At 41.3% G+C, this 26,333-nt stretch overlaps 2 protein-coding genes across 21 annotated transcripts in view; one reads left to right on the top strand and one right to left on the bottom strand.

Annotated features, from left to right (window-relative positions):
- The window catches only part of DST (dystonin), a 481,436-nt gene extending 464,267 nt beyond the window's left edge, over nucleotides 1–17,169 (bottom strand). For 14 of the 18 annotated variants that reach the window (XM_041769040.1, XM_041769112.1, XM_041769077.1 and 11 more), the window contains exons 1-2: nucleotides 16,859–17,169; nucleotides 16,228–16,289 (exon numbers count right to left, since the gene is read on the bottom strand). In XM_041769040.1, the coding sequence (XP_041624974.1) occupies nucleotides 16,228–16,289; nucleotides 16,859–17,039 (243 nt within the window). In that variant the 5' untranslated portion in view covers nucleotides 17,040–17,169. The remainder of the gene's footprint in view (nucleotides 1–16,227; nucleotides 16,290–16,858) is intronic. The other 4 variants (XM_041769057.1, XM_041769095.1, XM_041769122.1 and 1 more) reach the window with 1 other exon arrangement.
- A 632-nt stretch (nucleotides 17,170–17,801) lies between these two features.
- Nucleotides 17,802–26,333, top strand: part of BEND6 (BEN domain containing 6) — a 63,472-nt gene continuing 54,940 nt past the window's right edge. For 2 of the 3 annotated variants that reach the window (XM_041769333.1, XM_041769318.1), the window contains exon 1: nucleotides 17,802–17,940. The gene's annotated coding sequence lies outside the window, so the exon portion shown is untranslated. The remainder of the gene's footprint in view (nucleotides 17,941–26,333) is intronic. The other variant, XM_041769326.1, reaches the window with a different exon arrangement.

The following is a 26,333-nucleotide window of genomic DNA, read 5'->3' as shown; positions in this document are numbered from 1 at the left end:
GAACCCAAGGTTGGGTGTAGAGATTACTTAAAAACAAAATCTTTAAAAAAGAAAAATAGGCAAATCTGAATACACAGTTTTCTTTTCTGGTGCCTATGATCTCACTTATATGTGGAATCTATAAAACAAAACAAAAAAACTGAATCATATATACAGAGAACAGATTGTGATTACCAGAGGAGGAGGCGTGGAGGATAAGCAAAAGGGATGAAGGGGTTAAAAGAAACAAATTTAGAGTTACAAAATAAGTCTAGGAGATGTAATATACAACATGGTGACTATAGTTAAGAATACTGTATTGTATATTTGAAAGTTGCTCTGAGAATAAGCCTTTTTTTTTAAAGATTTTATTTATTTATTTATTTATTTGACAGAGAGAAAGAGAGAGCACAAGTAGGCAAAGTGGCAGACAGAGATAGAGGGAGAAGCAGGCTCCCTGCCGAGCAGGGAGTCCAACGTGGGGCTCCATCCCAGGACCCCAGCACCATGACCTGAACTGAAGGCAGATGCTTAACTGACTGAGACACCCAGGTGTCCCAACTCTGAGAATAAATCTTAATCATAAGAAAAAAAATCTATGTGTGGTAATGGATGTTAATTAGACTTATTATGGTGATCATTTCTCAGTATATATAAATATTAACTCATTATGTTGCACACTTAAAACTAATATACTATATGTCAATTATCTCTCAATTTAAAAAAATCAAATGAAAAAAAAAAAGAAAAAAAAATCAAATGAAGTCATTAATCTGTTCTATACAATTTATTTGAGAATGCTATATAAATGTTTGATTTTCATATATAAGACATAACCCAGTGTTCATTATTTTTATTAAATTCCATAGCCTTTTACCTTTTTATTGGTACGTTTGCTTCTTTTATATGCATATGATAATAAATATATCGGATCTTCAGTCTAAAAAAAAGGTGAATCGTACAGTGTTGAAGTAGAGGCAATGAATTATGAAAGCAGCCAATTAAAGTAACACTGGCAACTTTGAAAATGTACAGTCAATGATTTAGGGGCTTTTTTTATTTATTTTTATTTTTTTATTTATCTTTTTTTTTTTCCTCCGGGGCTTTCAAATACCACCACCTGTGGTCTTATGATTGAAGTGTGATTCAGGGCTGTGCATATTAATGGATAGTATTTGGTAGCTATGTAGGAAGTTGCAGAGTCAGAAGATGAAGAGGAGTAGGATGTGAAACTCCTAAAAAGTTTATCTGAAAGTGATCTGCCCCTGGAAGTAGATTATTACTGGAAGTAGTAGTGAAGTACCACAGGAAAAAGTAAAACATGTTGCTGATGAAGATGATGATAGGATAATGATGATAACAATTCTGATGATGGGAGAGCTAAAGGAAAAACCCCAATAAAGAAATCTATATGAGGGATCCCTGGGTGGCGCAGCGGTTTGGCGCCTGCCTTTGGCCCAGGGCGCGATCCTGGAGACCCAGGATTGAATCCCACGTCAGGCTCCCGGTGCATGGAGCCTGCTTCTCCCTCTGCCTGTGTCTCTGCCTCTCTCTCGCTCTCTGTGTGACTATCATAAATAAATAAAAATTAAAAAAAAAAAAAGAAATCTATATGAGATATTCCAGCCAAAAATACACAAAAATCAAACCAGAATGCTAAAGACTCAAGATCATTAACACCAAGATCGAAAGGCCAAGAATTCTTCAAAATCCAAAGAAAAAAACCTTAAAACACAGAAAGGACCTATTTCCACAGAATACATTAAAGCAAAATGCAAACAAATAGAGAAAAAGGTGGTTTTCTTCCCTAAGTGAAAGCCAAGGTCATCAATTATGTGAAGAATTGCTCTGGATGACTGACCAGGTGGCTTATTCAAGATTTCTGACAGTGAAGTCTCTGTAAAAAACTAAACAATTTGTTAAAATTCTCCCATGTTATTTTACTGCTGTAAAAGTTTCTATCTGGCTGTCCTTTTTTATAATGCAGAGTGAAAACTTTCCCTACTGTGTCTGAAAAACGTAGTCCAGGTTCCATTGCCAGGACTGTGTTGTTCAAAATGCCTCTTTAGTTTTTAAAGATGGAATCCACCTTTGCTTGGTTGTAAGTATGTATGGAATGTTACAATAGGTTGTAGTAGTAGTGGTGGTCAGACAAATGGCAATGGTGGGAGACAAAAATACACATGTGAAAAAAACTCAGTATTTTAATAAAATAATAAAAATAAAAACGGCCAAAGATTTGAACTATTTGAAAATGAAAAGATCCTCAAAATCATTAGGCATTAGAGAAATGCAAATTAAAATTACAGAATACCACTTCAGACCCACTAAAATGGCTATAATTAAAAAGACAATAATAAGTGCTGCCAAAGGTGTGAAGGAACTGGAATCCTCATACATTGCTGGTGAGAATATTAAATTGTACAGCCACTTTGGAAAATAGTTTGACAATTTCTTTAAAAATTAAACATAAACTGGGACGCCTGGGTGGCTCAGCGGTCAAGCATCTGTCTTTGGCTCAGGGCATGATCCCAGGATTTCAGGATTGAGCCCCACATCAGGCTCCCTGTGAGGAGCCTGCTTCTCCCTCTGCCTATGCCTCTGCCTCTCTCTCTGTCTCTCATGAATAAGTAAATAAAATCTTTTAAAAAATTAAACATAAACTTATCACAAAAGCAAGCAATTCTATTCCTAGGTATCTACCCAAGATAAATAAAAACATAAACCCACACAAAGATTTTAAGCAAATTTTCATAGCATCATTTTTTATAACAGCTAAAAACTGGGGGGGGGGGGGGGGAGAATCCAATGTCCATTATCTGGTGATTGGAGAGGCAAAGTGTGATATATTCACAGAATGGAATGCTAGTCAGCAATAAAAATGAACAAACTACTGATACATGCTACAATATGGATAAATTGCAAAAATATCAAGCTACATGAAAGAAGCCAGATGCAAAAAGACTACATACTATACAATTTTGCTTACATTCAATGTCCAGAAAAGGCAAATCTAGAGATATTGAAAGTAGATTAGTGGTTTTGGGAGGTAAAGGATGGGAATAGGAATTAAATGCAAAAAGGCAAGAGAAATCTTTCTGGGGTGATAGAAAATATTCTAAAACTGGAAATTATACCTCAAAAAAAAAAAAACACTGAAACATTAAATCAGGGCTAGAAACTTCTGGTGGGAAATAATTTCCATATATATGAAATCTGAGGTATTGGGAAAGACTGTTCAGGGAAAACAATAGAAAAAGCTTAAAATGAGTGCTTTGAGGAGAATAGTACATCAGCATACCAGAGATAAATCAAAAGATTATCTATGGTAGATTGCAAATGTAGCCACAATACTTTTCACTTCCTCCCATCAGGACTCCTCCTATTTTCCCTGCTCCTATGACATGCCAATGCCCCAAACATGTAAGCAATGGCATTATACTTGTAAGTTCAGGGCCTAGATCTCTGAAGGCCTTGCTTATTGCACTTTTGATGCTTTTGGAACCCAAATCTATCAAAACCTATAGAGGAAAAACTGAGTTTGTCTCAGGGTGATAAAAGACACATGAGTGAGTTCCAGCTGTGATGAGCCAAGCCTGTCTCAGACCAGAACAACTGCCCAGTTGGGCACAGCCCAAACTGCCAACCCTGGGAATCGTGACCTAGATAGTTAATGTTTCAAGTACTTTGTTACAAAGCAGAAGCTAACTGATATACTAAAAAAATAAAGCAGACATGACTACTAGATTACATAATGAATCAAATGACTGGGTTTTATGAAAATGTCCGATAAAGACAGGCCTCCTAGGCATAGAAATAGAAAAACAGTCCATGAGACTGACTCAGGTCTGGGAACTGTCAAAGTCACTGGTGGCAGAGCAAGTAACTGCATGAGCAAAGAGAGGATAACAGTAAAAGTTGCTCTATACAATTGATTAAGGGTCTCACTGAGTAGAAAGGCAAGTGAAGTAGTCAGAAAATGCTGATAAGACTGAAAGCTAGGTAAGATTTAGGACCAGAGGTACTAATAAAGGCAGAAACTCAATAGGACTGCAAGATGAGGAGTACCTGGCTGGCTCAGTCAGGAGAGCATGTGGCTCTTGATCTTGGAGTTGTGAGTCCCAACCCCATGTGTGGAGTAGAGTTTACTTAAAAAAAATATTTTTTACGTTTTTTTTAAGTGCATGATGAGGTGCAGAGACAGGAGGTTGTGTATAGAGAGGTATTTCAAAATTCAAGATTTGAGGGTCAGAGAAGTTCTAAGAAATGATGAAATATGCACAGGATGGATAATTGAAGGGCTATAAATAAATACTTGTCCATTTCATCTTAGTTGTCAAGTCTTTTGGCATAAAATTGTAGAAAATATTCTCTCATTCTTTTAATGGCTGTGGGTTCTATAGTTACAAATTCTCCTCCCTGTATCATGACAGTGTTTCTTTCTTGGTCAGTCTACCTAGACATTTAAACATTTTGTTGGTATTTTCAAAGAACCAACACTGGGTTTGTTAATTTTCTCTATTGTATGTGTTTTCTCTTCATCGATGTCTGCTTTTTATTATTTTCTTCCTTCTACTTACTTTGTGTTTACTTCACCCTATTTATCCCCTAGCTTCTTAAAGTTGAAAATTTGTTGGATTTAGATATTTCTTTTCTTCTAATATAAACAATTAAAGCTATATATTGTCCTCTAAACACTGCTTTGGCTGCATCCCACTATTCTGATTTAAGATTTTGTTTTTTTTTTTTTTGAGTAATCTCCACAACCAACATAGAGCTTGAACTTAAAACCAAGATCAAGAGTCACATGATCTACCAACTGAGCCAGCCAGGCACCCTTATTCCTTCCTTTAATTTCAATCATTTTTACTCTATGCATTTTAAGGCTCTGTAATTAGATACATACATATTTATGGTTATGTCTCCTAGAACAATTAGCCCTTTTATCATAATGGAACATCCCTCTTTATATCTGTCTTCATATCTATTTCATCTGATATTAATATGGCCACTCTAATCTTCTTTTGATTATCATATGCATCACTTATCTTTTCCATCCATTCACTCTCAATCTAACTGGGTTTTTAAGTATACCTCTTATAAATAGCATATGGTAAGTCTCACTATATATCCATTCTGATAATCTGTCTCTTAATCAGAGTGTTTAATACATTAATATTTAATGCAATTATAATACGGATTGAGGTCTACCAGTTTAGATTCTATTTTCCACCTCTCCTCTCTGATTTTCATTCCTTTGTTCCTTCATATCTTCCTTCTCTGGATCATTTGGGTATCTTTTAGAATTCAATTTGGGTTTATATATTGGCTTTGCATTATTTTTTATTAGTTGCTCTGGGGATTAAAATGTGCATCTCTAACTTTTCATTCTACTTAGAGTTAATATACCACTTCATATAAAATATAAAAATGTTGCAATCATATATAGTGAGTCCACTTACTTCCCTGTACTTATCTACACTATAGTTGTCAAATTTCTATATACACATCATATATCCCAGAAGACTATGTCATAATTTGTGTTCTAAACAATTATATGTATTTTCAAGAAATTAAAAGGAAAGAAATAGTATTATATATTTACCTCAACATATGATATTTCTGATGTTCTTTATTCAAATTTACCACCACATTTCTCAAAACTAGTTGAACAGAGATTACCAAACCACATTTGGTTCTCACCTGGCATGAATGGATAAACTACACGTTAAAACTGCCCTAATCTTTTCTCTTAAGATCGTGATGGTTAGGGACCCCTGGGTGGCTCAGTAGTAGGGCATCTGCTTCCGGCTCAGAGCATGATCCCAGAGTCCCGGGATCGAGTTCCACATTGGGCTTCCTGTATGAGCCTGCCTCTCCTCCCTCTGCCTATGTCTCTGCCTCTCTCTGTGTCTCTCATGAATGAATAAATAAAATCTTTTAAAATGAAAAAAAAAAAAAGAAAGAAAGAAAGGAAGAATAAGCATGCCTGGGAGCCTCAGTCTGTTAAGCTTCTGCCTTCACCTCAGGTCATGATCCTGGGGCCCTGGGATCTACCCCCACATCAGTCTTTCTGCTCAGCGGCAAGTCTGTTTCTCCCTCTCTCTCTCTCCCTCTGCAATCTCTCTCACTCTTGCTGTCTGTCAAATAAATAAATAAATAAATAATATTTTTTAAAAATTAACTTAATAAATTTTTAAAAATAAAACATCAAATATTCATTCATTTATCCAACATTTAACTGAGCTTTATTCTGTGCAAGACAGTGAGCTAAGAACTAGGGATTTGGACTACTTTCAAGATACAATCTTATAGAAAAGATGAACAAAAAACTTAATTATCATCATGAAGAGAGAACTAAGAAAGTTTCCTGGAAGAAATGACCTGTGAACTAGGTTTTGAAGGAACGTCAGGAGTTAGCATTTTGTGCCTCAATATTTTTTGTTCCTGCTGGCAGTGGGTTGGCAATGAAAGGAATGGAAGAGAAAGAGAGGCCTTTTCAGTTGGAAATAACATGGACAAAAAAAAATAATCCTAAAAGGTCATGATCTGTCTGGAGTATTAAAAACGTGTTCAAATTGTCATACTAGAACTATCACTAGGACATCAGGATAGGGATCATTCTGATGTCATATCGTGAAAGTTAAACTTGGGGCACCTGGCTGGCTCAGGTGGTGGAGTGTGCACTCTTTTTTTTTTTTAAGATTTTACTTATTTATTCATCAGAGAAAGAGAGAGAGGCAGAGACACAGGCAGAGGGAGAAGCAGGCTCCATGGAGAGAGCCTGACATAGGACTCCATCCCAGGTCTTCAGGATCACACCCTGGGCTGAAGGTGGCACTAAACCGCTGAGCCACCCGGGCTGCCCTGGAGTGTACACTCTTGATCTCAGGGTTGTAAGTTCAAGCCCCTCGTTGGGTGCAGAGATTACTTAAAAATAAAAATAAAACAAAGTTGAACTTGATCTTGGAGGAAGTGGGAAGCCACTGAAGTTTTAAGTAGGAGAGGAATATGGCTTACCCAGCCCTTTCTCCCTTGACTACTTCTTCTACAGAAGCTACAAAAAATAAAAGCTCATATCCCAAGCTGCCCTTGCAGATGGCCTGCGACACAGTTCTGACCAGTGAAGTATAAGTAGAAACCCAACTGGAAAGGCTACTGGCAAAAAGTTTTATTTCCTTTATTTTCCTTAAAGATTTTATTTATTTATTCATGAGAGACACAGAGAGGCAGAGACATAGGCAGAGGGAGAAGCAGGCTCCCTGTGGTGAGCCCAATGTGGGAGTTGATTCCCAGGCTTTGGGATCATGACCTGAGCCAAGGCAAATGCTCAACCACTGAGCCACCCAGGTGCCCCAAAATTTTGATTTCCTGATGAATATCCTTCCTTGGCTAGCTCTATCCCTTCCTCTGCTTCCTTCCTTGAATTTAAGCATGTCTGGAGCTGTGCCAGCCGTCCTACAGCCATGAAGCTCAAGCAGAGCCTGCAGCATCTCTAGACTTCTCGCTATGAGAAAATATAAATCCCTGTTTATTAATAATCCATTTTTATGTTGGAGTTACTTGAATCTGAATGTCTCTTTGACCAATAAAAATGTTATGGGGCACTTTGGTGGCTCAGTTCATTGGGTGGCCAACTCTCAGCTCAGGTCTCGATCTTGGGGTGGTGAGTTCAAGCCCCATGCTGGGCTCCACGTCTGGCACAGAGACAACTTAAAAAAAAAAGAATTGGTATCTTGGAATGATTCTTATTAAGTTAGTGTGTATGGATTGGAGATGAGGAAGCAGGCAGACTGCTCTGGAGGCTTATTAAAGGGTCTATACCAAGGTAACCATAATGGGTGTAGTACGGAAGACAGACTCCAGAGACATTTAAAAGGGCACAGGATGGACAGGAAGGGATCTGTCATATCTTCCAGATTCCTAGTTTGAGCAGCTGCAGAGGGTGGGGGTGAGGGTAGTGACACTCTCCAAACAGTGGCAGACAGAGTTTAGGACTGACAAGTTCAGTGTTCAGTCTGAGATGCCCTATGGTACCTCCATGTGAAAATGAGGGAAAAGCACTTGACTATCTGTATCTTGAGGTCAAGAGTGAAGTCTGAATTTGATATACAGATTTCTGAGTAATCATTATATGTGGGTAAATTAAAACAGTAAGTATGGTTAGATCCTGCAAGTAGAGTTTAAATAGGGTGGGCAAAAATGAAGCCCCATACATCTTTTAAGAGAAAAAGTAGGTTAGTGGTTGCTTAGGGTTGGGGATGGAGACTGGAAGTGGGAGGGGGGAAGGAGGAGTGACTATTTACAGGTATGGTGTTCTTTTTGAGGGTAATAAAAATGTTCTAAAATTAAATTGTGTGATGGTTGCACAACCTTGCAGATATACTAAAACTGACTGAATTGTATATTTTAAATAGGTGAGCTGTATAGCATGTGAATTACAGCTCAATAAAGTTGTTTAAAAATATTAGGCCTAAGGCAGAACCATGGGAATATCAACATTTAGGTAGAAGGATCCAGTGCAGGAACAGAAGAAACCACGGCCATAAAATGGGGCAAAATTAAGAGTATTGTCCAAAAACTTGTCAGAAAAGTTTCAAAGAGGGATCAGCAGCCAACAGTGTCAATCAAATACAAGATATGTTGATTAAGTTAAAGACTGAAATACTTGATTTAACAATTTGGAAATCATTAGTGATTAGTAAGTGATTTCTTTTTAAAGATTTTATTTATTTTTATATGTGAGAGAGAGAACAAACATGAGCCAGGGGGAGGGGTAGAAGGAGAAGCAGACTCCCCACTGAGCAGGGAGTCCAGTGTGGAGCTCAATCCTAGGACCCCAAGAAGCGCAAAGGTAGACGCTTAACCGACGAAGCCACCCAGGTGCCCAAGAGTGAGTGATTTTAAGTAGTAGTGGCAGAAGCCAGATTACACAAAGCTGAGGGAAAAAATGAGAGGTAAGGAACAGAACGTGACAAACAATCGTTTTCAGGAAACTTTCCCTGCCAGAAGAACTGGTGGTATAGGGAGGTTTGTATTGCTTTGTTTTGTTTAAAGATCTTAAAAACTTATTTACTTGTGAGAGACACAGAGAGGCAGAGACACAGGCAGAGGGAGAAGCAGGCTCCTTGCAGGGAGCCCAACGCGGGACTCAATCCCAGGAGCCCAGGATCACACCCTGAGCTAAAGGCAGATGCTCAACCGCTGAGCCACCCAGGCATCCCTGTATTGTTTGCAAAAGACAGCACATAGCAGCCATTCTGGAAAACAGTATGGAGGTTCTTCAAAAAGATGAAAATAGAGCTACCCTACAACCCAGCAATTGTACTACTAGGTATTTATCCAAAGGATACAAACATAGTAATTTGAAGGGGCCCAATGTTTATAGCAGCAGTGCCTATAATTGCCAAACTATGGAAAAAGTCAAATGTCCATTGAGGGATGAATGGATAAAGAAGATGTGGTATATACATACAATGGAGTATTACTTAGCCATCCATCAAAAAGAATGAAATCTTGCCATTTGCAACAGCATGGATGGAACTAGAAGGTGTAATTCTAAGTGAAGTAAGTCCATCAAAGACTAATACCATATGATTTCACTCATATGTGGAATTTAAGAAACAAACAGATGAACACAGGGTAAGGGAAGGAAAAATAAAATTAGAGGGAAACAGAAAGGGAGGCAAACCAGAGACTCTTAATTCTAGGGAATAAGCTGAGGATTGCTGGAGGGGAGGTAAGTGGAGGGATGGGGTAATTGGGTAATGGGCATTAAGGAGGGCATTGGATGTCATGAGCACTGGGTATTGTATGCAACTGATGAATCACTGAATTCTACCTCTGAAACTAATAATATAGTATATGTTAATTAAATCAAGTTTAAATTTTAAAAAAAGATAACATATATGATGCTTATGTATTAGAGACAGGAGCCTGCAATGAGGGAGCAATAGACAATAAAAGAGGAAAGGATGATTCATGGAACAACATCTCCAAGAGTTGGTAAGAAGAGGAATTCACAACATAAGCATGAAATATTAGAATGAAGGACAGATGTGTTTTCTATTGCACTGCGAGGTAAGTTTGAAATACATTTAGTTTGTAGGGACAAAAAAGTTTAAACTGTTATTGCTTCATGGCACTGATGTTCTCTATGAGTTAGGAGTGGCCAAGGGTGAAAGAGTAGGTTTGAGGATTTGAGGACACAAACACCTAGAATAACTTTCACGGGAGACAGATTTACAAGGAAGAAGTTTAAAAGCAGAGAGATATTTTGATTACCTTAAAAAACTAATATGTTTCAAAGCTGATAAAAAAAAAACCATCTTGTTCATAACAAATTACCTGCAAATTTATTCTACTTTGCATTAGGATTTGTAATGACCACACTGAACACATGAGCAGGATGTCACAAATCCCTGGACATATGGGGTCTGAAGTCAAAATACAGCCCAATTATCCTTGAGCATTGGACCTGAAAAACATTGTATCCATGGTATTCTGAAAAACAAGCTATCCTGCAAATGCACAGCTTCAGGGCGACCAGAAAGGCCCAGATCCAGTCATTCTCCCACATCTCACCCTCTGCAGCAGTGGACATGACTCCCCATTCTTCTTAAGAATGAAAAAAGAGTTATCAGGCTGTTTCATTGTAGTTGCCAGAAAAGAAATCAAAAAATGATTTTTTTTTTTTTTTTGCTTCTCCTGAGAGGGATCATAGCAGTGACCTCCTAAAGTTTTCAAATGAAATAATGTTATGTCAAAGGCCTTTGCCAACTCTCAAGTAGTATACAAAATATATTTTTATTGTAGCTAGTACTCACTTATCCTTACCCTTTTTTCTACTCAATGTTGGTATATCCTGAGCTCTGAAAACAATCATCTGCTTCCTAAATCTTTGCCTGTCTCATGTGTTCTGCTGGGGGGTTGCTCTCATTCCTTCTCTGTCTAGACAGATACTACCCAACGTGCATGCTTCAGCATAAATATCACTGCCTCTTGGAAGCCTTTTCTGATCACCTCAGCTAGAAGCAGTCATTTCTTCACAACTATTCGAACCATTCCTTTTCTATACATAATTTGTTACTTGGTATTTTTATTAATTGTATCCTCATCTTTACCTGCCTTAATCTCTCAGAAGGCAGGAATCATGTTTTACATAATGTCTTTTTAGCATGATACTTTGCCCATAGGACAAATATGGCTATTACTTCTGGAAGGTGCTTCAGTGATCATCTTCATGTTAGCAGTGAACACCAACTCTAAGTCTCAGAGACACAAGAGACTCGACCAAGATCTCACAGTTAGTGGCACAGCTGGAACCCAAAATCAGGATTCTGAACCCTATTCTTATATCCCTTTCATTAAACCAAGACCTATAATTAGCCTGGTTCTATTTTATAATCCAAATCTCAAAAAGAGTCATTCTTGAGACTTAAGAATACAAAGATTCAAACTCTTCTGGAAAAGCTCTTATTTCAACTTTCATCTAGATTGCATTTAATTGGCTTGGATTGCTTGGGGGGGAAGTGGGTTTCTATTCTTCCTTGTTTTTTTATTTTCTTTTAGCATTCCGTTTTGTTGCCATGTATCTAAAGTAAAGATAAATTATATGGTAGTGGTAACTCTGGCATATTAAAGCTCTGTGAACAGGGTGAATTTATCTTTTATACAAATGTTATTAGCTGTACTTGTATATCTTGGCCTTTGATGCTCTTGCCACACTTGTGATTCATAGCTGGAAACAGGACAGGACAGTTCAGTTACCATAACAGAAGAAACCAGCAACTATAACATTTCAGCACTGATACTGGAAATGACCTAGAAGTAATCGTCAAGGGCAGGGGCTATACCTCAGACCTTTTGTTAGCCCTACTATCTAACATCAGACTTTGTATGGAACAAAAAAGTAAATTCGTTTATTTTGAAAATAATTGAATGAAGCTAAATGAATACTGTATCATGGGTAGAGTTCAATTTATGACTGATTTAATTAATATAAATTAATTTAGACCTAGAATTTAACTCTAAGCAAAGAATTTATTTATAAAGATAACACAATTATAAAAGAGAGCTAAATAATAAACTATCATTTTCTCTAATCCATTAAACTGGGTAATTCTCAATGAAATATACAGATTTAATAAGAAGCTATGAAATATAGTTATTTTGCTGACTATTCTTGCATGGTTTGGTAAAGGGACTCTCTGGGAATATAATGAGGCCAAGAGAGTTTGTGTGGAACATCCTTTCATCTAGGATAACTTGGATAATCACTGGAAAAGCCTAAAGGATTAATCTTTTCTAAGAGAAATGTCCACTAAAAATTCACTCGACTTAGCTCGTCTCTTTCATTGAGAATGTTGGACATATTATTCTCTGAGCTATGAGTGACACAATTAAATACCACAGGCAGACAAAATGTAGCCAGGGCATTCTTGTCTTAGTCCTTATCTTGCTACGTGACTCTTTGGGAACTGCTTAACCTGAGTTAACTCTTTTGGCTCCTTTACCTGAAACGGGAAGTGAAGATACTTACTCAAATCCTGATAGACATACAACACACTCTTCCCCCTGCTTATGTGAAACAAGGCTTCCCTTATTCCACTGAGCTGATGAATAGGGATCGTTTAGCACTGTTCACTCGGGGGTATTCTCAAAGGGCATGATAATTGTCTTCACTGAAGTACTCCTAAGACTCTTTCTTGAAATCTAATGGTGCCTCAATTACCTGTATCACTTTCTGAAATTCCCTTAAAATCAGGATTTTCACCACAGGAATCCAGGATAACAGTCAACCATTGTGTAAAGTCACAGCATAAAACATAAATCCTCAGGAAAAGCACCCTTCTTAGATACCCAGATTGAACACCTGCTGTCTAAACTGGGTCCTACTTCAGTGTGAAGTCATTTCTCTTCATTAGCTATTTATGACAAAGAACAAAAAACTATACAAGTTCTTTAAATTCATACACAAAACACATATTTCTATCTATCTAACTGGGTCCTTATAACTGGCAATGAATTGGGAGTTACAGTGTTCAGCCCTTGCTGGCTGGGTTACTATTTTCACATTCTCACATGCTCTTATTAAATTTTAGAGGACTATTAAGCCAGTAAAGATGAATTTACAAGTATGTCAAAGTCAAAAGCATTGGTAGGCGGTTACAGTCACAAAATATCTTGTAAACAGCTATAGTATTTAGTTGTAGCTTCATGAGGAAGAAATTGCTGCATGTTGAAGAACTGTGTTTGTTATACACGTAGTGAAGAAAAACAAAGCTGGAGCTTCTCAGATGGAGAGATGTGACTTTCTTCACAAAGCAGAGTGGGTTCTGATGCCATGGTTTACCTCCCTGGACAAGTATTTCTCTAACTACCTGGAAAGGAACATCCTGAATTTTCCTGTCCAGTTGGACTCCTTCCTGGGTGTGTAGATAGCAGATGCAATATCCTCTGCCAATGAAAGCATCACAGGGCTAACAAACTCCTTCACATGTTCAAGGGCTTTCCCAAAGCTCTTTTACATTTCAAAATGAGTCAGCATATCCTAAACTCATTTTCCACATTTGGCCACTATGGAAATGCTGAAAGTGAATTATCTACTTACTGAGATCAGAATGAGGAAGGCACTAGCTTCTTAGATCAATATGATTATGACTTGCCTAAAAATCAAAACATTTTCTTTGAGAAATATTTTGCAGCAGCTACTACTAAGAAACAACAAGAACATCCATTATGCTACTCAAATTCTAATTTTTTAAAACGCTAGAATCCAAAAAATTTGGAGGTATTTCTCCAGGAGAAAACTCTTCAAGAAATAGCATTTTGATCAAAAGAGACGAAAAAATAATTCCCAACGTCTTCCTCAAGGGAAGACATAAAAATATTTTACCACAAATAAAACAGTGAAGAAAATAGTGAAGAAATGTGACATCTTCATACAACACAGTCTCAGGATTTTCACTTACAAGATAAGTGAGTAGTTTATTCAAAGAAATTTGGTACAAAAAGGAACACAGGTAACTCATCAAAAAATTAAGCTAATATTGTATTTAATTTCCCAAGAAAAAAAAATGTTTTTGCCTTTTTTTTTTTTAAGTAGCTCTGCACCCAATGTGGGGCCCGGAACTCAAAATCCTGAGATCGAGACCTGCATGCTCCACCGAGTGAGTCAGCGAGTCACACCAAAAAAAAAATATTCTAACCAAATCCATTTTGTTACACTTAGTGACTTACATTTCTAATACAAACTCCAGGGCAATTTTTAAAAGCTAGAAAGAGATTCAGTAAATGTTGAATTCCAAGCAAAGTCCTGAGAATGTGCATTTTTCTTTGCTGCCCAACTCTGAGTTCTACTGAGCCAATTCTGGGAACTGGCACACACCGAGAAATTTTTCATTCATTCAATAAGTATTAATTAAGAACCCACTATATACCAGACAGTGGGGAGACAGCCCTAAACAAGAGAGACATGTTTCATGTCCTCAAGGAGCTCATAGGCTAGCAGATGAGACAAATACGAAGTATAGACAAGATGTCAAACTAGACCAGGAATTTTATGAAATGAGCCAAAGCTTTAAACAACTGCTTCCAGCTTTCCTAACCAAATGCAAGCTCAAGACAAATGCTTCACTCACAGATAACTACACAAGATAGTCCTACCTCATTTTTTTGGTTTGTGTGTCGGCTGAAATGCCTAATGGCTAATATGATAATCCATAAAAGGATTATTCTGATTCTATCACTTAACTGTATGGAGCTGGTAATCTCTTTTTAAAATCAAAATCCTAAATTTTGATGTTTGCACTCTGACCATTATTTATTTTTTGTCACATCTAAATGAGTTTATTCTATTAATCAGACATCCAAAAATGTTTCATACCAGGCATGGTTCATGTTGTTTCCCACAAATCTCAATTAATTAGTTAAGACTTCAAATTGCTCAAAGATTTTTATTTCCCAATTTTTTAATTCAATTTTTAAAATCAATTTTACAAGATGTAATGATAACTAGCTCCCCAGTACTAAATATTCACTCTGAACTTAGTGTGGTTTTTTACATAGTTACTCGTAAATTCCCCTCCCACTATAACCCTGCAGGGTACTACTGCTTCTATTTTTCAGATAGGGAAACTGAGGTGCTGAGAAGTTAACGTTTCCCAAAACCACACAAGTAGTTAGTGTAAAGACAGGAAAGGAACCTCTTGATTATCTGACTGGTTATTCTCGTAAGTATCTTAAATTGAGAACAGAGTTCTCACCCTTCAGAGTTCTACATGCAGGAGAATTACTGTGCAACATTATAATGATGCTATAATAATGCGGTTAATGCTTTTAAGCCACCAGAGTCCAATAAAACATCTGATTAACTAGTGAAACAAAATGTGAAATAACTTCTCAGGTAAACGGCAAGGAAATGAAGGGTGTCTAACTATGAAGTCTTTGCTAAAATGAGGAAACCACATCAAGTATTGTTACCAGTAACCTCCAAGCCTGGCTGTGTGAAACTCTCCTAAAAAGAGAGAAAAATTATCTCACACTAAGTGGGGGGTTGGCCTGGAAACTCATAAAGGAAAGCTGGGCCAGAGACAACCTGTGATTTTTGTTTTGTTCTCCCTCCAGTGGGGCTCAGTCCGAGAGCAAGCGGCCCTAATCACTGCACCCACATCATCTGCTCACAGAGGCATGGCCCACATGCAGAGAGCAAAGACCAGCACACACCATCGGCATAAAGCCAGATAACCACCATCACCTTGCAAAAATCATCGGATGGCCCCCAATAAAACGCGGACAGCTTAATGAGTTAACAGGAATGTAACCTTGAAAGACCATACAATGAAATGCATATGGGTCAAGTTGCTCCGCACTAACTTCCTAAGACCTCTTTCTCCTCTAGTCTTGGGCTCTGCGAGGGAACAACCCCAGGCAGCTGACAGCGCCCGGAGAGCTTCCCCCGGCAAACCACAGACCGTAAAGGAAGCTGGGATCCACCCGGTGGCTACGTTTCCTAAGGTCTGTAGCGCCTTTAGGGGCCGTCTCTACCCCCTCTGGTCCAGCGGCTCCGCTGCACCAGAAATTCGCCAACACCGTTCATCTGCTGGGCACCCACCCGTGTTGGGGAATCGCTTAAAAATGAGCGTCCCTTCCGGCTTGGGGGCAGCATGCTCGCCCTTCCGTGCCCTGCTGGTTCCTCAACACGCATAGGGTTAGTATGGGTACTCAGGAAAGAGAACTTCTTCTGACCTTGAGCGTGCGCGCTAAATAAATTACCTCGGAACGAAAGTGGTGGGATCTCATAACAGCATCTAGGGAGAAAAGAGAAAAACGAGACCTCATTTAACTCCTTGTTCTTCGAGTTACTAATGACTTACGTGAGGGGCAAGGGTCGGGAAGGCACGTCCCAGACCCCCTGAACCCGGTGGGGACACACCGTGGGGCGGGGGCTTCCTAGGCCATCGGCCCCTAGGGTGAGTTCTCCGCGAGAAGTTTCAGGGAAAGTTCTGGGAGAGTGCGGGAGCCCCGAACTCTGCCTGCCTCGGGATGGGCGGGCGAGGGGAGGACGCCGCAGCCCGGATTCCGCTCCAGTGGCCCTTGGGGCTCTAGCAAACTGACACTCAGGATTTGCGTCGGTGCCTGCCCTCCCAGCCCTGGGCACCCCCGTGGTCGTCCCAACCGTGCAGCCCGGGGGTCACGGCAAGGTGGCGAGGGCAAACGGGGGCAAAGGGGCGTTAAACACAGACACGTCCTCGGCTTGCGGAGCGGGCAGTGATGGGGGTCGGGACCGCGGCGCGGACGGGAGCGAGCCCCGCTCCACTCTCCGAACTGGCTTAGACGTCCCCGCCAGCCCGAAGAACCCCGCCGCGGCGTGGCTCACCTCGGCTCCTGGAACGACCCGAAAAGACCGATTTCATCGGGTGCCTCCCTTTCTGGAGCCTGCGGTGCCAGCAGCAGAAGAAGACGATGGTGGCGATGGTGCCCAGCAGAAGCAACAAGAGGAAGAGGGCGCATTGGATGCTGTAGGGTCTCAGCAGCACGAGGAAAGCCGCGGCGATCATGGTGCGGGCGAGGCGGGGGCGGCTCGGCGGCGGGCTGGAGGGCGGCGGCACAGGCACCCGCGCCGGGCGCTCCACGAAGCGGCGGGCACGGGCGAGCGCGGCTCAGCGCGTCATGCCCGGCGCTCGCGGCCCCGCGCCCGGCCCAATGGCTGCGCAGCCCGCGCCGGCCGCGCTATGCGAGCGCTCCAGGGCTGCGGGGAGCGCTCGCCATGACTCAGCAGACGGCGACGAGGCAGCGACTGGGCGGCGGGGAGCCTCCCCCCTCCCTCCCCAGGCGCCCCCGCCCCCGTCCGCGCGCAGCCCCCGGGCGCAGCCCCGCCAGGGACGCGGCCGGCTGGGAGGAGGAGCAGCGCCGCCGCCGCGGCCACCCGGCTCCCGCGCATCGTCCCGCGGCCGCCGCCGGCCTCGGCGTCCCAGAAGCCGGGCGCACGTGCGTCGGGGCGGGGACGCGGCGCCCGGGCTGCAGCGGCGGAGGCCCGCGGGGGGCGGGAATGGGGCGCCGCGGCGGGGGCTCGCCTGATGACATCACGGCCGGGCTGCGGCAGCGCGGGCGCGCGGACATGGCTGCGGCGGCTTCGGCGGCGGCGGCGGCGGCGGGCTGCGCCCGGGCCTGAGCGCCCAGCGCCCTCCCGCGGGGCCGCCCGCCAGTCCGCGCGGTCCGCGGGTGCACGGACCCCGCGCCTCTCCGCTCCCCGACGCCCGGGGGCCGCCACCTCTCCAGCCTCCCTGCGCCGACTCGCTGGGGAGCCCGGCGACAGGGGGCGCCAAGGAGCCAGGGGGAAAAGCGTGAGGCGCCGGCGGGAGAGCCTGCAGGCGGTGCTACCCCCCACCTCCACCTCCACCTCCACCTCCACCTCCCCGCGCCCCGCCCCGAGGCTGGGGCTTTGGAGGATGCAGCCGGGTGAGCTATTGCTTGCGGGGGGGTTCCTCGCACGCCGAAGCGTGAACGCCGGGAAGGGCCTTCCCTGGGAATTGGGGTTCTCCAGGACACGGGAGGCCCAACCTCTCCAAGCCCCTCTACGGTGGGAGCGCGCCCCCGCAGAACGCTCCGTCTGCAGACCTAAGCTGTTAACACCCCCAAACGAGGTGCCGCTTCTCAGCGGAGGAGCGGGCACGTTAGATCCGCCTGCATCCACGCGTGTACCGCCAAACCTTGGCTCACTGAAGTGCGTTCGAAGAGAGGCAATTTCAGGTTTAGGAACTGGCGGATGAAGGAAGTTGGAGATTGTCTTGTAAATATTTTGAGGGGAAATATTTTAGGGAGTGTGAGAAAATAAGGATCGGCCGCACTCAAAACGCACACATTCGCTCCCGCCCCCTCCTCTTTCTTCATAACCAGCAAAAAAAAAAAAAAAAAAAAAAGTATATTGTTGGTGGCCAGGAGATGTTACAGTGGCCTCTGGTGCAGTGCCAACGCGGAAGGTGTGGCGCGAGCGCTGCAGTGTGCCTTTCTGCGGACAGCCACTGCCACCTGGCCCGCAAGCCGCTGCGGCTGCAGTCTGCGGCATGTGTTGGCCTTGGCCGGCCGGGCACTGTACCGCGTTATGCTGCTCCCGAGGCAATGCAGGCCTTCCCGGGGGGGGGGGGGGGGGGGGGCGGGGCGGGGAGCTGGGTTTTGCTTGTTTCGTTTTATTTACCGGCATAAGGCAACTGCCATTATAGTGACCTAAAGTTGCACATTGTTGCATTTGTGGCTTCTAATAACTACGAGGTGGACTCTTACTTTGGAATATTTAAGATACTGAAGAAATTGTCATAAGAAAAAGTAATTTGTAAAATTCTGAAAAGCATTTAAAGAATAGATGGCAATACTTAAGTTGGGTTTGCCTGTAGGATCTCAAAATCAGTATTGTTTTCTAACTATACAAAATCAACCGTACGACTCTGCATAAAAGCTTAACCACTGATGTTTTCAAGGCCTTGAATTATACTGCCCTGTGTGACCATTAAAGGAAACTCAAAAAGGCATTGCCTGCTGTGTTTCCTAAAGGCCAGATTCATAAATGTGGATGAAATTTTCTTATGTACAAGTTGTTTCCTAAAGCAAAATAAACATTCAAGTTGTTGACACGTTGCATCATATTCGGTTGTTTCGGTCTGAAGATACAAGGACCTTGCTTGCAGATACTGTATATGGTGAGAATGTTGACTGTCAAAGAATAGGCTGCACTACAAGTCAGGATGGACTTCATAGGTCCCTGGCGCCAGGGTCAGCCAGGTAGCACTGCATCATGTTCACATTGCTCAAAGGTCTCCTACTACTGCAGCCCACTGCAGTGAGAGACTGTATTCCTGTGCATTGTGCAGGAGTATTGAAGAGAATCCTGACAGTTGGCAATGTGTGGCACATCAGGAAAGGAAGAATTATTTTCTGCATTGACTCCCAGTGGCCTGGGAGAATAATTTAAAACAACAACAAAACTGAACTAACCTTCTGCAAACATTGGCAGAAATAACTAATAGAATTTAGGAAGGTCATTTTTACTGTATACTTTCCCACTAACTAAAATTTGTGAGTGAGCTAAAATGGCCTAAATATCCTTGAAATGTGTCTAAGACCACAAACACGGCATAGTAACCAATTTGTTCCAAACTCTGCATTTTTAACAACAAAAAGCAACTAAATAGCAATTATAGTTTTCTGAGCTCTTACTTTAGCACAGTTGCTACCGTCCTGTGTCTTGCTGCAGCCATTTATAAGTTTCAAGTACACACAAGAACATCATTTATCTCCCTTGGCAGGCAAATGCCTTAACTGCTGTGCAGTAGAATTATAGATATTTTTTTTAGATGCATTAACGCCTATTCTTTACATCAGTTATCTCAAGGATACTAATAATAAGGAAACCAAATAATTGAAAGAATTTTTAGTATTTAGGTTCCATTGCTATTTTCTGATTTGTTACTAATTTATCATTTCCATCCCCAAATAATGGCAGGTTATTAATTGCTTCTTTCTGTGTGTTTATGTGATGCTAATGCATTATGGAATTTAATAAATATTAAATCAACCAATCAATCCTTTTTGGAAGTTAATTTAGTAGAATTCCTATATTTTTCTTTCTGCTAAGTTTTTATTACAAAGAATAATTGACCTTGTATCAAAGTCACAAAAAAGTTAAAGTTTGGCAGTAGGGATGGAGGAGGAAGGTCCTTGGTCAGATGTTTCAGATGGGGCAGCCCCAGTGGCTCAGCGGTTTAGCGCCGCCTTCAGGCATGGGTGTGACCCTGGAGACTGATGGTCGAGTCCCACCTGCTGCTCCCTGCATGGAGCCAGCTTCTCCCTCTGCCTGTGTCTCTGCCTCTTTCTCTCTCATGAATAAGTAAATAAAATCTTTTTTAAAAGGCAAATGTTTCATATGAAGAACAATAAAGATGGAAAAGGATAGATTAGTTTTTGACTTTTTATGACAGTGAGTTAGCATTATCATCCAAGGGAAGACAAATGAGTTTATAAAAATGGTGAAGAGTGTTTGGTATCAGGCATGTAGAAAATGATCCATCATACAGCCCTTATTCCCTTTGGCTTCTCAACCAAATTGAGAATATACCTGAGGAACCAAAAGGAGATTAAAATATTAACTTTTAAATAAATAAATAAAATATTAACTTTATTCAGGGTAAATTCAGATTGAAGAACATGAGTTAGATTCAAGGTCAAAATGGGACATCTTATTGCTTTTACCCTAAATCTGTGTACCACCCAGTCACAGCTGAAGAGCTACAAGCGGTCTCAGCACCAGCGCACCAGGATACTACTTCTTTGCTGGAGACCAGAGGTTGTAAAGAGCCTGACACTCTCCCACCCACAGGGCTTGCAGCAGGATGGAGCAAGAGAGAGGACCATATGTGAGAAGGGGACCTTTCTGGGATCCCTGGGTGGCGCAGCGGTTTGGCGCCTGCCTTTGGCCCGGGGTGCGATCCTGGAGACCCGGGATCGAATCCCACATCGGGCTCCCGGTGCATGGAGCCTGCTTCTCCCTCTGCCTGTGTCTCTGCCTCTCTATCTCTCTCTGTGTGACTATCATAAATTTAAAAAAAAAAATTTTTTTTTTTAAAAAGAGAAGGGGACCTTTCATACATCAGCCCTACCCAATAGTGGCTGGAAGGCCCTCCCTGAATCCCCCATCACTGAGTTATTCACCTCCCAAAGTAAGAGTGAGTAAGGGGCTTTTAATACAAAGAAGCTGCAGTATTTCTCTAGAGATTGGAAGTTGTGGCACAAATTCCTAATTTATGGGTTGGAAAGAAAAGAAGGCTCCACCCTAATCCATGTAGTGACCAACTGAGAAAAAGAGAGGAAATGAAGATGACTCAAGCCTTGAGCTGGAATGGAAGGACAGTCCTGAAGGAAAAGATGACAAGCTAAGTCTAATACCCATGGAGACAGAGGTGTTGGAAGGATATCCATATGTGAGATTACCCAGCAAGCCCATGGAAACATGGGTGGAGAGGTCAGAACCAGATATAGACTGGGTGTCACCAACATGAATTATAATTGAGGTCATGGAGATGGACAAAATGACTAAGGAAGAGAAACTACATGGAGAATTGGGGGCAGCCCCGGTGGCTCAGCGGTTTAGCACCGCCTGCAGCCCAGGGTGTGTGATCCTGGAGACTCTGGATCGAGTCCCACGTCAGGCTCCCTGCATGAAGCCTGCTTCTCCCTCTGCCTGTGTCTCTGCCTCTCTCTCTCTCCTCTCTGTGTATTCTCATGAATAAATAAATAAAATCTTAAAAAATAATAATAATAATAAAAGAAACTACATGGAGAATTGGAATTGGAACTTTGGAGATGACTTCCATTTGTGGACTAGAGAAGGCCAGCAGAAAACAAGCCTGTAGAAGCCCAAGTGGGAAGTGTTCCAGTATAGTGGCTTACTAGAACAGAGGCACAAATGTGAGGTTAAGGGGTGCAAGGACTGAGGACCTGTGACTAGGAGACCTCTGGAAACCTTCCAGAAAGCTCATTCATCCTAGTGGGGGAGGCTAAAACCAGACATTAACAGGTTGAAGAGAGAGTAGGAGGTGAAAACAGGAGAGAGCCTCTGTCCACAATCTTTGGAGAAATTTAACTCTAAAAGTTAAGTTCTAACTCTAAAAGCTAATTCATCTAAAAGAGATGAGTAGAACTGTGCTTAAAGCCTAAGTAATGGCTTTTCTGTTTTTATTTTTTTTAATCAAGATAGGGTTAGTTTAAGTTCCAGGGAGCTTGATAAAACCAGCAGTGGGCGAGAAATTAAGAGTTAAAGAGAGGAGAGAAGAGGGCATTCTTCTAGGCATTTATAGTTTAGCACTTTGTTTTTTAAGATTTTATTTATTCATGTGAGACACAGAGAATGAGGCAGAGACATAGGCAGAGGAAGAAGCAGGCTCCCCTGGGGGAGCCCAATGTGGGACTCAATCCCAGGACCCCGGGATCAGGCCCTGAGCTGAAGGCAGACACTCAACCACTGAGCCACCCAGATACCCAGCTGTTTGTTTTAACATACCTGAAGTCCCCCAGATGGGTTCTTTCTGCTCTCCAGGGGCTTTTGATGAAAAGCCCCTTTTTGATGCAGTTAACACTAACCCTGAGTAGTTAGGATGGCTTTCTGCCCATGGTCTCCTCCCCACCAACCCTGGCTACTAACCCTCAGACAGAATGATTTTTAGGGAAAGATAAGGAATACCTTGGAATGTAGCCCAAATTATCTGTAAGTTTTTATTATAAACCTAAATGGAAATGAGTATATTTTCAAACTGGTAATTACACAATGACATTACATTGAAATATTATCCCCTTAAAAACAAAAGGTTTAGGTAAGAATGGTTTTAGCAATAATTTTTTTAAGATTTTATTTATTTATTCATGAGAGACACAGAGAGAGAGAGAGAGAGGCAGAGACATAGGCAGAGGAAAAAGCAGGCTCCATACAGGGAGCCTGATGTGGGACTTGACCCCAGAACTCCAGGATCATGCCCTGAGCCAAAGGCAGATGCTCAACTGCTGAGCCACCCAGGCATCCCAGCAATAAGTTTTTAGAAATAAATCCTACTGAGTTTCGGCTGGTAACCTACTTGGATGGATCACAATTGTCTTTTTAAATTTTGGGTTTTTTTCAAGGGAAAATAATTATTATTTGCAAATATTATTTTCAGCAAATATTCCCTGTGAAAGGACTTTATATTCATTTTACCACAATAAAAACTTTTAAAACAACTTAAAGGCATATTTGTAAAAGAAAATACTTCAACTGAATTATTCCAAATCGTTCTTGTAACATTTTAGAAATTTTAGAGCTTAATTAGAATTTGTTGTGCTATGGGTTGCAGGATCCAGAATAATGCTGTTAGGTGTGGGGGGAAATGTTCTTTTTTTTGAACATTACAGGCTTCTCAAAAAGGTCTACTGAGTCTGAGAGTTTAAAAAAAAAGTCAATGTAATTGAATTCATCTACTCTATAATGCTTTACAGACAGTTTTTGGAAAGTAATCATTTATTATTCACTAGCAAATAGAATTCATTTATGTTGTTTCTAACAGAGTGTGAGATTAGTCATCCAGCAACAAACTGAGTCATTTGGCCAGAAAATTTACTCATAGTTGTATGAACTGCCAATGGAAAATTTGAGCTGTTCATAAATCAAATTATAAAGCTCTTAGAGTTATAAATCACTGAGCAGCATTGTTCATTGTTATTCAGATAGTGGAAAATATTTCCACCATTTCTAAATGGGGCAATTTACAAAGCAAGTTTGAAAGCTAAAGTTAGTGCCTTCTAGTTCCAAGGTAAGGGTTACAAGCATTTATACATTCACAAATAAAAACGGTGAATAAGGTAGGAGGCTCATAGTTTCATAGTAAATATGAAATGAATAAAATCTTGACTAATGTCTACGAATGAAATTCCAAATTATCTTAATTTTTGAAATGACAGCAACATTTTTTTCAAAGATTTTGTGATTTGTTTGAGAGAGAGAGAGAGAAATAGAGAGCACAAATGGGGAGGAGAGGGAGAAGCAGGGAGCCCTGTGTGGGGCTCGTTCCCAGAACCCCGAGATCACCACCAGAGCCAAAAGCAGCTGCTTAACCAGCTGAACCACCCAGGTGCCCCAACAGCAACATTTAATAGCTAAATTATGTACATTTCTTTTGTAGCACTTCTGCATTAAATATTTTGTGTCAATAGATTTATATGCTAATACCTTAGCATGCTGAGAGCCTGAAAGAATAATGTCACTAAGGCAGCAGAAGTAGCAAGTATCCCAAGAACAGAGAACTTCAACAAGTAACTGATGATTAGCAAAGAATGTTTCAATAATTCCAAAGGTTACTGAATTCCAAAGGTTACTGAAATTATCCCAATGTAATTACATCCTATGGATCTATTATAGAAGAAAAGTACATCATAAAATGTCTTTGTTAACCCCCAAACACTTTTTGGAGTAAAAAAAGGGAAACAAACAGCAAACACACTAAATTGGAATATAGTGGAGTTTGTATTTCAATGAAGAAAGCCAAAAACCTAAAGCCTATTCTTGCTGTCCTATCTGTTGCTAGAGTTTTTAACCTGGAATTCATGAATGGAATTGTAGGGTCCAGAAATTATATATAAAAATATGGGTCTCTTTTGGGGAACAGAGTCCATAATTTTCATCAGGTTTTTAAAGAGTTATTAAGAGAAAGAGAGAAGAAGGAAGGAAGAAAAAGGAGGAAGGAAAGGAAAGAAGGAAAGGAAAGGAAAGGAAAGGAAAGGAAAGGAAAGGAAAGGAAAGGAAAGGAAAGGGAAAAGGAAAAGGAGGAAAGGGGAAGGGAAGGGAAGGGAAGGGAAGGGAAGGAAGGGAAGGGAAGGGAAGGGAAGGGAAGGGAAGGGAAGGGAAGGGAAGGGAAGGGAAGGGAAGGGAAGGGAAGGGAAGGAAGGGAGAGAATTATCAGAAACCATACAGATTTATACAGATACCAAGGCTTCTGCAGTATCAAATGATTTTCTCAATCCATCAACATTAGCAGCACCTAGGTACCTCCCCTGAAATTGAGAGAAGTGTCTCAGGATGAGCAGAGGAAACTCTCAACTCTAACCTATAAAAGTTCAAGGACATCTCCCAAACGCAGGTGAAAGCTGCGTATGCTGAGACTAATGAGAGGATGTACTGTGAGTTCTCTGGCCTCCCTCAACTTTGAACAAATTAGGAAAGAGACCAGCAAGTTCTCTAAGGTAACTTTCATTGAGATGTCAGTTCTAACCCTGAAACGGAAGACTATGCTAACTATCTAGGACCACTTCCACAGACTTCTGTCATGGGAAGAAGCCCTTCTTCTTGGGCTTCTTCCCATGACAGATTCCTGACATGATTCCTGAGCTACCTTCAGGCCAGTTAAGTATCCCAATTTTACATCTATATATTTGAATGGATAAATCCATTCTGAGCCAAAAACACTGGTACTAAAATTTGTTCTTGAGCCCAGAGTCTGCAAGGATCTCCATCGTCTTAAGACTTAAAAGAAAGGCAGAAGGACTTAATATCAGGTTCCCCAAAACTACTCCTAGACATTCTGGTGAATGTAGCAATTACTCTTCCTAAATCTCACATCAAGCCACAGTCTATGAAGCTTTCCAACATTCATCCCTCTATGGAGACTGAAAACTGAGGTCCTCAGTCCCACCAGGATAATTCCTTTATCTGGTTTGGAGGACTGCCTGTCCATACCAAGTACTCAGCTCCATCCACCTGTATCTCTAATTTCCCATACTTGCCATACTTAAGAACCTTGACTCTACCCACCACCATATTTTCAGAACCCTAGGTCCCAGTGTCTTATCACTTCATCCCATTCTGCCACACGATGAGGCTTGTTATTTCACCATGTGACTTTCTCATTGCAGTAGGCAAGCCCAGTTTCCAGGGGTGTTCTGATCTCTCAGTTTGGCTGGTTCTATTTTCTCCAAATTCCCTTCTGACCGTCTAGGCTGTGAAGGGTTTAGTGGCACAAGATTCATGTTGTGCCACACCATGTTTCGTGTGGAGGCTACTTTAAAAAAAAATGAATAGCCCTAATAATTTGTCTTTATATTTTTAAGTAAGATTGTGGTTTGTCTAATATAGCATCATAAGCATCCAAGTTAAGTAACTATGTTTCTTTTTTTTTTAATTAACTATGTTTCTTAATGCCTCCCTGACCAAGGCAGTTTGTAAACACCCCCCAACACACACACACATATACACACACTACCTGTTCCATCTCAGCTTGTATGAGAGGGATATGGGTCTTTTTCCTTTAGTTACTAATAAAAATACTATTAATAAACTAAAT

This window comes from Vulpes lagopus, chromosome 1 (assembly GCF_018345385.1).
Source record: "Vulpes lagopus strain Blue_001 chromosome 1, ASM1834538v1, whole genome shotgun sequence".
Taxonomy (NCBI): Eukaryota; Metazoa; Chordata; class Mammalia; order Carnivora; family Canidae; genus Vulpes; species Vulpes lagopus.
This window is presented reverse-complemented; position numbering and strand designations above follow the sequence as displayed.